We start from the raw sequence: 12,085 nt of genomic DNA on the forward strand, positions 1-12,085 counted from the left end.
TCGACCCCCACGCGTTCTAATAGAAATATGCTGTTCCCATCATGACCTCTATCAATGGCATGGAAAGCCAAGATTCCTCTTATTATCCCAGGTTCCGATCCCGATATTCTCGGTTTCCCGATCCCTTCATTCCTTTCGGGTCTTTTCTTCGGAATTTCGGACCGAAGTGACATTCTAGCCTGAGCAAAGAATGTAGAGATATAGATTAAACAATACATAACTAGGAAGAATGTATCAGGTTATTATCAGAACCCTTGTGAAAGGCCGCAGATTAGCCGATGGTGACTCAACATCAAGCTCTCTCCAACCACAACCCTTCGAAGGTTCCAGGCCAATAATGGCTCGATCCTGAAGTTTGTATCCCGCCATGCAATATCCGGTCATATCAGGCGGTGCACCAAGCCCTCAGTTCCGAGGGCAAAGGAATCCCAGAACATAATCTCTGAGGATTGATATAAAACTAGGTTATAGTAGCCCCCCTAGTTCATCGAATTACTACGCCCTCCCGGACGGTTTGTATCATTACCCTACGATCCTGCGAGTTGAAAATTAAGAGACTTGACAATTCAACGGCTACCGTATACCTTAGATGACATGTCAATTTTTACTAGCAATTACTACTTGCGAGGTCGTGCTCTTACGGTACCTCCTGTCCTGAACAAGAGTCAAACTTATTTAGAATTTTCTACTCTTCAATATTGTGTGTCTTCCTAGTAGCTACCAGTGGATACTGGAAACATAATATCCCAACTCACCTGATAACCTGACAACCTCGAAAAATTCGAGACTTTTGAGGTTTTGATGGTGAAGGATCAAGGCATCTTCTAGTTACTACTAGTAAGAACTGATACTGGATGTACCTCTTGTCTATGGGGCGAGTCAATGATGTTCAGATATATTCTTAGTCGACTCTTCTATATTCCACTCATTACTTTATGTTATTACAGGCATTGCTTTACCTAGCTTACCTAGTAATCTGACGGCGGGCAGAAAAATCTCCGGAGTTGGAAAATATATATCTCTCTCAGAATCATAGCATACAACCCTCTCTCAATTACCTTAAGCTAATACAAATTCGTCTACTCATACTGGTCAAAATATCAAGAACAACCTTACACTACAGTAACAGTAGAAGTACACCCACCAGGAACAACGGCATAAAATTGAATCTGTGCAGACAACGAGAACCACCCATTAAACATAGTTTACCCAACACAGCAGCCGAAGAGATACCAAAGATGAGATGTCAAGACAGAATACAACAAGGCTTAGACATTGGATTCAGAGCTTAGTGAGTGATAAGTATGAAATGGGCCTAGAGATGACCATGAGGAAGGATGTGCTAGAAGGACAGGAGAATAAAGAGAGAAAAATGGAAATAAAATGAAAGAACAAAACAGCCCAGTAACCCACGCTCCCAATAATACTCAATGACAATGACTCAGATGCACACAATGCAGGAAAAAAAAAGAGAACAGAATTGGAAAGAAAATGACGGCAGAGAACAAGTGAGGAGTATGCACCGCCACACCGATTAGATGGTAGGAGGAACATTCATTAGATCGACGCCTAAGACAAGATCCCCGAAATGGGAAAGGAATACCATAGGTGTGGGATGAAGTAGCGCTAGCAGCGCCTATGTAGAGACCGAGATTTTGTTTCGAGAAAAGCCGCACCACTTTTTGGGTTGGCGGAACATCCGCCAGAAGCATGATTGTATTGGTCAAATCACCGTGAATAGTGTATACCGATCCATAGAATCAATTAAGATCCCCCCGGACAGCACAGCTTTTGTTCATGCGATGAGGAAATTCATCAAACACCTTATTTCACCGGAATTGATGCATGTCTAGACAAGAACGCAGGCTCAGTGGGTAGAATCCTGACCAGAGATGGGATGTCCAGGTTCAGGTCACTGAGCGATGCAAGAGACTCCCGCCCAAAAATTAAATGAAGTGTGTGTAGATCTTGGAATTCTCATGAACTTCCATCTCCTATAATATTGTCAGTAATGACACAATTGAAGTGTAGAACAATGCAAGCAACTCACCATCTTAAAGTTATTGATCTCCTCCCGAATCTGCTGAGCAAGCAGCGGGGTGAGACGGTTGCAAGTTGCAATCTCTCCACGTCGATCGTACTCGCCGCTAGGCCATGTTTCATGGAACTGGATGCGAGGACTGAAGACGATATTTCTACCACCAACAGCAGACGGGGTGATGGGTGCACTCTTTGCTTCAGAAGACGAGAAGCGCCCTGCGCTCGAGAGGAAATAGTCCTCGCCGGCAATCTTCACCGCATCATTTTGTTGGGCTGGGGATCGTGACGACTCATCGGGTGTCGGAGGAGCACTGGAGTGTGGTGAGTCACCACCGACTGGTCCCTGTCCGGGCGAAGAGACGCCCAAGTCCGAGTGAGTTTCTAGTAAGGTCAGTTAGTTTGCCAAAAACGTCAAGTTTATTTGTGTGGAGATACGCACTCTTCAAGATACCCTTCCGAACGGCCGCCAAGATCTCCGCCCGTTCTCGGTCTCCTCCCACGATGCTCTTACGCGACTGGGAGTTCTCCGATGCGGCTCTTTCACGGATGGAGGCGGAACGTCTGATCTCCGCTGCATTTCCCTCAACCTTGGGGAAGACAGTAGCCCCACGGGGCAGATCTGCAGCGTCGGGGTTGACAGCGACACTCTCCCGTTCCGCCTCCACGTTCACCACGGTGATCTGCGGGGGCGAAGCCTCGGGGCCCGCGCCCTCCATGGAATTGATGCTGGCCACCGATTTGGGACGGAACATGCCAACCAAGGAGCGAGTGGAGCGTTTCATACCCTTGCCCATCTTGCGAAGCATCATCGACGCCGATGAAGCGGTCGACGATACTGACAGGTTATCGGTGGACCCGGAGAAGAAGTGACCCTGATGGGAGTAGATGCTTTCACCTAGTCCGCTCAGTTCCTGCTGCTCGGCAATGGCGGCATGTTCCGGGCCCAGTTGTTCCCTCAGTGCTTCACGACGCGCCTGTTCCGCGGCAAATGCTTCCCGCTTGGCAGCATTGCTTTGTGCAGATGTCTTTAAGAGCTCGGAGGCACTGCCGAACGAGAAAGCCCGTCTCAAGCGTGATTTCCCGGGGCGCTTCGTTTCATTTTTCAGGTCGTTGAGACGCTTCGCGGCAGGGGAATCCAACGTAGGCGGTGTTGGCTTCTTCTGAGTTTCAGCTGGAGGGTTGGGTTTGGGGGCTTCGGGTGCTGTCGATACCGGTTGCGATAATGGTGATGGCTTGCTCGTACGTTTTTCTTCTGCCTTGCCAGTCTTGCTTGTGACAGAGTTGGAGTCCGATGGGGTCCCTTCTCGTGCCTGTGAGATGGACACTGTTAGCTCCGTATTATTTCCATGAGTCCTTGTGAGTGATCCTACCGAGGAGGCTGATGAGTGTGTGGAGTGAACGCTACCAACGCTGTCCCGCTGCGAGTGAGCGGAAGCAGGCCGCTGATTGGTGTCAAATGTGATGAAGTCGTAGGATCCTGATTGAGGTTGAGAGGTAGATGAAGTCGGGAAATCCAGCGACAGGTTTGGGTACGCTGTGGCATCCATATTGCCCAGGCTTCGTCGTCGATATCGTTCAGGCTGAGCCCTATCAACATGAGATGAATCATCCACGCTTGAGACCCGATTGTGAGCGTTTGGTCGCGCTGATCGAGGGCCACCAAAATCATCGACAATCACGGTCGGAATCGGAGAGGCAGTGGCAGGGGATGATGGCGCGGCTTCCGCTCGTTGAAGGGTACGACGATATCGATTCGGGGAGGGTTTCGGGGAGGAAATGTTCATGATGGATGGGGAGGGAAGGTTGGCCGTAGACAGGGGACGGAGTGGCTGGTCACTCCTCGGTTGCCGTGATGGAAGTGCGCTATCGTCCTTGGAAACATAGGAACGGGATGAAGTGGAAGAATTGGATACAGAACCAGCTGCAGGATGGGGGGATCGGGGGCTGGCACCGGTGTATGTCGGATTCACCGGCACTTGAGGGGTAGTAGGTGCGGAAAAGGTGCGATGTTCTGGACGGAGATGTGGTGTCCAAGACTGCCGATTTTGGACGTTGGATTGGCCCATGTTCGGGTTGTAGGCATAAGGAGCCACAACCGGGTGGCCTGCTCGATAACTCCCGGAATTACCAGCATTGAATGATGTCCAAGACATAGTCTGGATACGAGAGCCTTGATTCTGGGTTGAAGAAGAGAAAGTGCCTGATGAGGATGAAGGACGCGTCTGAAGAACAGGTACCGTGCCACTTTGCGGAATTGTTTGAACCAACGCAGCCATATTGCTCTTTTCCAGCAACTTGTCAAAATAGAAATCACGAGTTGTCTCGGGTCGTGATCTAAGGCAACTCGCAGAAAGGGAGAAAAAAAGAGATAGAATATGAGCCCGAGGTGTGATCGTGTCAAATGGGGATCCGAGGAACGAGACGGGATGCTGTGACCAAGGAGCTGTCAGTTATCCATCACAATTAAAATAAGAATTCTCACGTTGTTCAATGCAGTAACGAAAGTGTGGAGTTTGTAAAGAAAGGGGGCGTGCTTTGCTTTTTTTTTTTCTTTCTTTTGCTGCGCACGTTGGGGGGGATAAGGGACCGCGTCAGCCAGGGGGTAACCATACCTGTTCTAAGTAACGTGGACATAGACTATAGTGGTACAACGATTAAAAAAAGGGACGCTTGATGCCAGAAGAATGAAACTCGAAACCAGGCGAGTTGGAAGAAACGAAAGGAGGTTGGGCAAAAAAAAAGAGGGAGAGATCCCTAGGATGATGAGACGTCTCTAGAATAGGAGAGCCATGTACAAGAAAAAAAAAAGAGAGAGAGAGAATCAACAGAAATAACCCCAGAACCTTCAAATGACACTCGAATAGTGCCTGTTCACTTTCAGTGGGAGAAGAAGAAGAAGAAGAAGAAGGGGAGGAGATGAGAAGGGAAAATAGGAGGGGGGGATGTGTTCCGGAGAGATCACGGTCGACACGGTACGGGGTAGATTAGGTCCGTACTATGTACTCCGTATACTCCATATGAAATTCAATGGACTTGAATTTGAATTTGAATGAAATAGTGAAATAGTAAAGTAAGTAAAATAGTTCAAATATTCAAATAGATAGAGAGAGAGAAAAAAAAAAAAGAGAAAATCTGTCATTTCTGAACTAATTATGCTTATGCGTCTCTTTGCATGATACAGCAGTACAACATTATCCATGCCCAGAGGTGTATTTATTAACTTACAAATCTATTCTCTACTACTTACTCCGTACTATTTATTGTTTACTTTTACTGTATCCTATACTATATACATATATACTTACTATACTATACATTACATAGTAATGGACTTCTTCCACTTCGAATACTGCATTATCACCTCCTGAAGCCGTTCATAAAAAGGGGCCCGGCCTCCAAATTTATGTGCCAATCACAGCTCTCCCCTTAATGCTCCATCTGGATATTCTTAGACATCTCTCCATAGCCACTTTTTTTTCCCCATTTTAAGTCAAAATATTCCAAGAGGAAAAACACATGTAAAATATCTTGTACTTTGTACTTTGTACTTTGGACATTTTTTCCACCGGTACCTTACCACAAAAATGTTCCTGTCAAACTAAAATCTGACGCAAGGCAACATTGAACCTTCTGCAGAGAACGTGGGCGAAGGAATTAGCGAGCTAGATAGCTGGGGGGATCCGATCGGCCTGACACCACGTCCCGCGATTTGCGCCTGCACTAGGCTAAGTGTGACGCTATCTCGGCTTTTCGAATCCACATGTGTTCGAATCATCTGCTTAAAAAGTACGTGTGCTGTACTTATTTGGTCTGTACTTTGTGTGTACTTTTATCTTGTGTCTAACAAATACATTTCGAGCCCTAGTTTAACAATTTCAGAATATATATATAAACTAATAAAACCAGAAAAACAAGAGAAACTCGAGGGCTCCCCGCTTAACAACTCCGAACTTTGGAAAAGGCCGAGCTGTTTCCATGGTTGTGATGGTCCACTCCAACCTAATCTGTCATATCTCGTTTTATATTCGTGTTTTGGTCGTTTTTATATATTAAATCACCATACGGAGTACTGCCTAAGATAATATCTGAGACATTGTTTAATGTCACACACCATAATAATGCTGAATTCCTAGTATATATCATGGCGTGATCATATCTATGGCTCCCAGTCCTTGAAAATTTAGAAGAAAAAAAAAACCCAAAAAAAAAAACTTAATCTATTTTGGCACGGTTCAATGTTCTACTTCACTATACGGAGTACGGAGTATATCCTACTACCTTACCGCTGGTCCCAATAAGCTTGATCTCGAACTTTCACCGGTAAATGCACAATGACGAAGCCTTCGCTAAAATGACCTCAACTATTTTGACACAGTTCGTGTCATGCGCGGTTCAGCTTATTAGCACGGCGCCACTCCAGGGCTGAACCTAAGCATCCAATTCCCTTCGCAAATCGGGAAATACTTATGATATGTTATATACTCTCTTCTTATCTATCTCGTACTTCATGGATCCAACCCCGAAATCTCCGCGTCAAAATTGTCCCGTTTCCCCCACTTGCTGCAAACCACTCAATCCGTCGATCCACATACATAACTTCCCGCGTGATCGGCAGACACTTTTTTCCCTTCAAGTCGTTTAGAACCATTTATAAACCCCATACGGAGTAGGGAGTACAACATACTTCATACACCGGTGGAGAATACCCAAAACATATTTCCTTCTCCGTACGGGCACCGACCTTTTCCGAAGCTTGGAATTAGCGCACATGTTAGATTGCATACCGAGGGGGCCGCGCCTGATACCGCAAATCATCGAGATTAAGCATCCTGACAACCCCCCCTCATTTCATTTACCCCTAGAGCTCTGTGCGCTGAAAATCTAATCTCCTATTCAATGGGACAACCCTTGATAATATGCGCGGTGCTATGTGGCTGATCGGGGGGCAGTTCGGGCACAGGCCAAGGGCGTCACTACTGCTGCAAAAGAAATGCGGAGAAGACACGAATCTTCCCCTGAACCTCGCGATGATCACTCGAGTCTTTGTTTATTTGTTTCTCGCGTAGTATCCATACGCCTTTGTGACATCGCGTCCAAATCCCGAATCCACATGCTATGGCCTGATGTTTGATAAGTGGATGCAACAAGTCCCAGAGAAAGAAAAAAAAAACATTCGAACCTGCTCATTCGTGCGGAGTGTAGTTCATGCAGTGTGCTAATGTACTAACATCCCCACTGCCAAGATAACGTCTCAAAAGGTCCCGTGCTTGCACCAGCATTGCATTGGCGTACAGTACTAAATTTTAGTATGCATCCGGGGAACCACGAGGTGGACCGGATTGGCCATTAGCATTACACTTGGTGTGGTAATGTGGTATTTATGAGCCTCTTAGTCTATCTTGCTCGGACCACGTCCGATATTGTGGTGTCATTTATAGTGCCTTGGGTAGAGTGCACCTCTGCCTCATAGCTCAGGCCTTCAAGTTTCAGAACTTGGTGGATGTAGGGGTATAAAATTCTATTTTTGATCTTGATCTCATGGATCTTTTATCTCATAAACATTTAGCCAGGATAAATATACCTCGAATCAGTAATCTTGGTCATCCTCCGAAGCATCCATATCATCTTCATCGTCAAGACCCTCAAAGATCATGAACTTCTCGTTTTTGGCATCTGTCTCATCAGGAACAACGTTTCCGTCTTGAACCTCACAATCCTTCAACACGGTTTCCCGGCCGATCTTGCTGCGGCGTCCAACAATGGTACCCGTTAATTGACAGCGTTCGCCAACAACAGCACCATCCATAATCAGACAACGAGTCAACCGGGCACCACTGGCGATATGGCAATTAGCACCGATGATCGTCTCCTTGATCACACACTTCTCCTCAACCGTCGAGTTATTATCCACTAAACAGTCGTTCCTCGTGACAGTACAACGTTGCGCGATGCTAGCTGTGTTGGCCACTTTGGAGGCGTGCGCGAATGCCGACGAAGCGAGTCGGCCAACCTCTTCGATAGACTCCAGCTTAGCAAGACGGAGGGAGGTAGAGAGAAGGACGGCGGATGAATCAACCCGTCGAACAAAAGGTGCTGTGCCCTTTTGGACGTAAGCGAGCATCGGTGGTAGATTTGACTTGGAACTCTTGACAGTTTGCGAGGTGGGAGCCTTCACACGAGAGGCGAATTGGGGGTCTGACGCGGTTGTGCTGAACTTGGCCGGGGTGGCTTTGGTAGTGCTCATGCTCTGAAGATCAATCTCCTCCTCCAGCGATTCACCATCGAGGGATTCACCATCGAGGGATTCACCATCGTGGCTTTCACTCTCCCCTAGGGTGAGCCCATGGCTTTGGCGGCGGCTTTTCTGCTGGAAGATTTCGTTGATCTTCAGCTTCTCGCTGAGCCCTTGCTGCCATTCCGATTTGGCCCACCATCCAACCAAGTCTTCACCGACGGACTGGAATTGCTCATTCAAACGAGCCATGTCCTTGACCCAGTAAGGTAGCACGTAGATATGCGCATCACGGTATGTCGTCAGTAACTTCACCTGCGCATGTGTATCCACCAGGGAGTGGCGCACAAGGAAGCCCTTGTCATTTTCCAATTTCTCTTTCAATGTGGCCATGGGCATAGAAAGGACTAGCTTGGAGAGCGAGGAACGAGGTGCGGCATGAGACACGGTGGGAGCCTCGTTCTTCTCAAGTGGTGCAACTGCCACAAAGTCTGTAGCTTCGCCCTTGACACTCTCCTCCCGGCCCTGTGTCTGATAGTACATGCTGAGTCCATTCCGACGGTTTTTCTCGCCGCCAGACACCATCCATGCTTCAAGCAGAGACTCCCCGGGGATTTCGCAGACTAGATCACAAGGCAAGAGAAGGAAGTCTGATTTGATACAGGTCTGCACCTCGGGCAGACGGAGGAGCTCTGCTGTGCCTGTCGTCATCTCGAGATCCGCCGGTGCGATGACTGATGGCGAAGGGAGTGAGGTAAGATGTGGGTTCTGTCGTAGAGCGGCCTGGAGGGGAGCGAGCGAAGAGGGAGGAGTGACCAAAGTGACATCTAGTATAGTCAGTCTTCCATCCGATGTTTCGCGATAGAGCACATGGCGTCATGGGATGCCCCGCATGCTATTTCGACGGTGGGAATGCGCTTACCAGTGATGCCCATCCTTTTCGACCAGTCTAGAGCATACCAGAGCATTGGACGGTTGGCCACAGGAATAAGGCATTTTGGGTATTCCTCGGGGTTCGAAGTGAATGTGTTGAGCGATACACCAGGGCCACACTTATTTGCTTGTTAGTTTTCATTCCAGGACATATATATGGAAGTTAGTTGCTCACCAGAATTAGGGCCTGCAGGCCCGTTGGTGGCACGGATACTGAGTGAGGCATGATCTAAACCAACAATGCGCTTGCGAGTCCTCACACCTAGTCATATATTTCTCTCAAACCGATTAGCCCTGCTCCGGAGGAGTCAGAAAAACCACTTACATAATCCTCGCGGGAGATGACACGTGATTCTGACCCACCTCCAGATTTAGCAGGACGCAAACAGTACAAACACAAGTAAACACCCGCGGTAACTAATCACCAGCCACATGTTTCCAGGACCCGAGGAGAGACGTCTGCCTCCTTTCCCTCGTTCCCCTTTCCCCCAACCTCTTATTTTGCAAATCGACGGGTGAAATGCAACCTGCGAGTCATTGCGACCGCGATTAATAGCCGTTAAATGTGCAACCTTTAATTGAACACCCCGCGATCGCAATGTCCTTCCCTCAAGACCCTCGGCGCCGCCGCGGCGGAGCCGGCACTGGGTTCAGCTCAACTGGCGGACGAACGGCTATTGGATACTGGCTCCCCTTGGCTTTGACTGCTGGAATTGCAACTATTAGCATTGCAGCTTGGATCTGGAGTGAACGAAATGACGACGAAGACGAAGATGACCGTCCCCATGGAGATGGCCGCCCTTACCCGCCTCCTGTTGGACCCGGAAGTGACCACCCCCCACCTTCCTATACTACCGGAGATTATGCCCGAAGCACAGGAGCGGAAGTACTGCCTGGAGATGCTTCCTATGATCATAGTATGATGGCTCGCATGCAAGGTGCTTTGCGCCGCACGCCTAGCCCCCAACAGATCTTCGATGGTGCTAGCAAAAGAGTTGTGGCCGGTGTCACTGCCGCAGGAGCCTTTGTCGGAGGCGCTCTCACCTCGATTCGTGAAGATAACAAAGGCGAGGGCGACTATGAGGACCATTCCAGATGGTCGGAGGAGGCTCAAACCAGAGCTCACGAGAGAAGCCAACAAGGCGCCATTGCGCCGACTATGAGTGGTGGATTGCCGAGCCGTCCAGCAAATATCCTTGACAAGGACAAGAAGGTCGTTGTAATTGTCGTCTCCTCGGTTTCATCGGCTGACGATGACGAATTCCCTTCTGAACATGCGGTAAGAAGTTCTTGCCCTTGATACCCACTTCGTGCTTTTCTGACAATCGCAGTCCATTCTATCCCATCTCCCTGAACATGTCGATCTGGATACCTCCAAGATCTTTGTGTTGATCTATGCCCCGGAATTGAAACACGCCATCAAAAAGGGGGGCTCATCTCCCACCTCACCATCCATGACTTCGTCTTATTCAAACATTGGCACCGAAGAAGGAGCTTCTGTCGGGGAACTGGCCTCTGGGGACTTGACTGCGGTCGAACCCCGCCAGGACGATGGATTGGAGGGCACTTCTCGTTTCTTCAGAACGTTATACACACAGGCACAGGCGCTTGTGGAGAAGGACAGCATGATCATGCCTTTCAGTACCCCTGGTGGCTACGTGCATCTCGCTCACCATCTATTCCCAGAGCTTGTTTACATCCAAGAATCGTTAACTGGTGATCAGGGGGAACCTGCCATCCATATCTCTCAGTCGGTTCGCCAGGTTATCGTCGTGGTCGGAGATGAGGGTGGCCGTGGTGGGCTTATCGACAGTGATGACGAGTCAGCACTTGGCGAAAAGGAAGAGAAGTGGTGGAAAAAAGAGGGCGTCACAGGACTCGGCAAGCGTATTGACGTGGTTGATGTTGTCCGAGTCGGAGATGACTGGCGACGACGAGTGCGTGGTCTGGACTAGTTCAGATCAAGTTTCGGCCCCATGATTTTGATGTTGATATTTGTCTGCTTGCATGTCTATACCTGTTTTGTTCTATTCCTTTTCTTTTTACACCCCCTTATGACTGATTGACCCTATTCCCCTGTCTTTTTTTTTTTTTTCCAAATTTCTTGTTTTCATTTGATACAATTCACTTTTGACAGAATAATGTATGCTTCTTTTGCTGCAAGCTACGTCTATTTACCACGTAGATAACCCTCGGAATTGGCTCACTTAGCTCTGACATAACTCTCTCATTGGATATTACCTCACCGTCTTCTTGAAGCATACACACGTATACAACATGAATTGTAGTCGGCCGCTTATGCGGCCTTGTCATGTCTTTTTGGTGGTCTTTTGGAAGCTCTTTTTAGAAGCTCTTTTTAGGTGCAAACGAAGGCGGGCAAAAAAAGCATATTCTATATAAGAGACTTTTCTACATATAACCTTTTGACTACATATGTACATATATAATTAGTTTCCGATCCCTGGCCGGGATATACCTTCACATACTTGTAAAGTGAGAGTGGATCTAAATCGATGCCTGGCAATATAAACCAATGACAGAGTTATGAACCGGTGGCATACTTCCAAGGTTAGTCGTCCGTACATGTACCGAGCATTAGGCCCAACGTGGGATGTTTCAGGTATTAGTGTATCAAAGCCACTCAGACATTGATTCATCTACCTATGTATTCAATCGATCGCATTATTGCTGTGTCTCATTGTTGTATCTGTTCACTAATCCCAATTCGGAATGGGTCATGTGACTGACTTCACGTTGACCCACGGCTTGGCATCATCGGTTGACCTACCTCTGTAAGACCTCGTCCAGCGGCTTCTCCGATTCACCCCTACCCAGCAGCAGTATTGGACGGGTGCTTTCTTTCTTTCACTCTTTAATCCC

The 12,085-nt window shown here is 47.9% G+C and overlaps 3 protein-coding genes across 3 annotated transcripts; 1 reads left to right on the plus strand and 2 right to left on the minus strand.

Annotated features, from left to right (window-relative positions):
• Positions 1 to 1,878: 1,878 nt before the first annotated feature.
• On the minus strand, positions 1,879 to 4,850 carry N7455_003559 (uncharacterized protein). Its single transcript, XM_065604516.1, has 5 exons — positions 4,653 to 4,850; positions 3,411 to 4,469; positions 2,480 to 3,350; positions 2,051 to 2,421; positions 1,879 to 1,994 (listed from the first exon to the last, which is right to left on the minus strand). The coding sequence occupies exons 2-5, from the start codon at positions 4,314 to 4,316 to the stop codon at positions 1,947 to 1,949; spliced, it is 2,196 nt and encodes a 731-aa protein (XP_065463007.1). The 5' UTR covers positions 4,317 to 4,469; positions 4,653 to 4,850; the 3' UTR covers positions 1,879 to 1,946.
• A 2,777-nt stretch (positions 4,851 to 7,627) lies between these two features.
• Positions 7,628 to 9,431, minus strand: N7455_003560 (translation initiation factor eIF2B subunit gamma; the record flags this gene model as incomplete). Its single annotated transcript, XM_040959999.1, has 3 exons — positions 7,628 to 9,099; positions 9,195 to 9,324; positions 9,381 to 9,431. 3 exons carry the CDS (start codon positions 9,429 to 9,431, stop codon positions 7,628 to 7,630), a joined length of 1,653 nt encoding a protein of 550 aa, XP_040809572.1.
• A 372-nt stretch (positions 9,432 to 9,803) lies between these two features.
• N7455_003561 (uncharacterized protein) lies at positions 9,804 to 11,160 on the plus strand (the record flags this gene model as incomplete). The annotated part of the gene is made up of 2 exons (XM_040959986.1): positions 9,804 to 10,484; positions 10,537 to 11,160. The coding sequence occupies 2 exons, from the start codon at positions 9,804 to 9,806 to the stop codon at positions 11,158 to 11,160; spliced, it is 1,305 nt and encodes a 434-aa protein (XP_040809591.1).
• Between the last annotated feature and the right edge of the window lie 925 nt (positions 11,161 to 12,085).

This window comes from Penicillium solitum (assembly GCF_028829755.1).
Source record: "Penicillium solitum strain IBT 25940 chromosome Unknown utg000001l_segment0_segment0, whole genome shotgun sequence".
Taxonomy (NCBI): Eukaryota; Fungi; Ascomycota; class Eurotiomycetes; order Eurotiales; family Aspergillaceae; genus Penicillium; species Penicillium solitum.

Excerpts from the sequence above, each read along its gene's own strand:
- N7455_003559 (XM_065604516.1), bottom strand. The coding sequence starts at position 4,316 with ATGGCTGCGTTGGTTCAAACAATTCCGCAAAGTGGCACGGTACCTGTT. Across the intron at positions 3,351-3,410 it reads CACACTCATCAGCCTCCTCG|GCACGAGAAGGGACCCCATC; the intron begins GTAGGATCACTC and ends TCCATCTCACAG. Across the intron at positions 1,995-2,050 it reads AGATCAATAACTTTAAGATG|GAGATGGAAGTTCATGAGAA; the intron begins GTGAGTTGCTTG and ends ACAATATTATAG.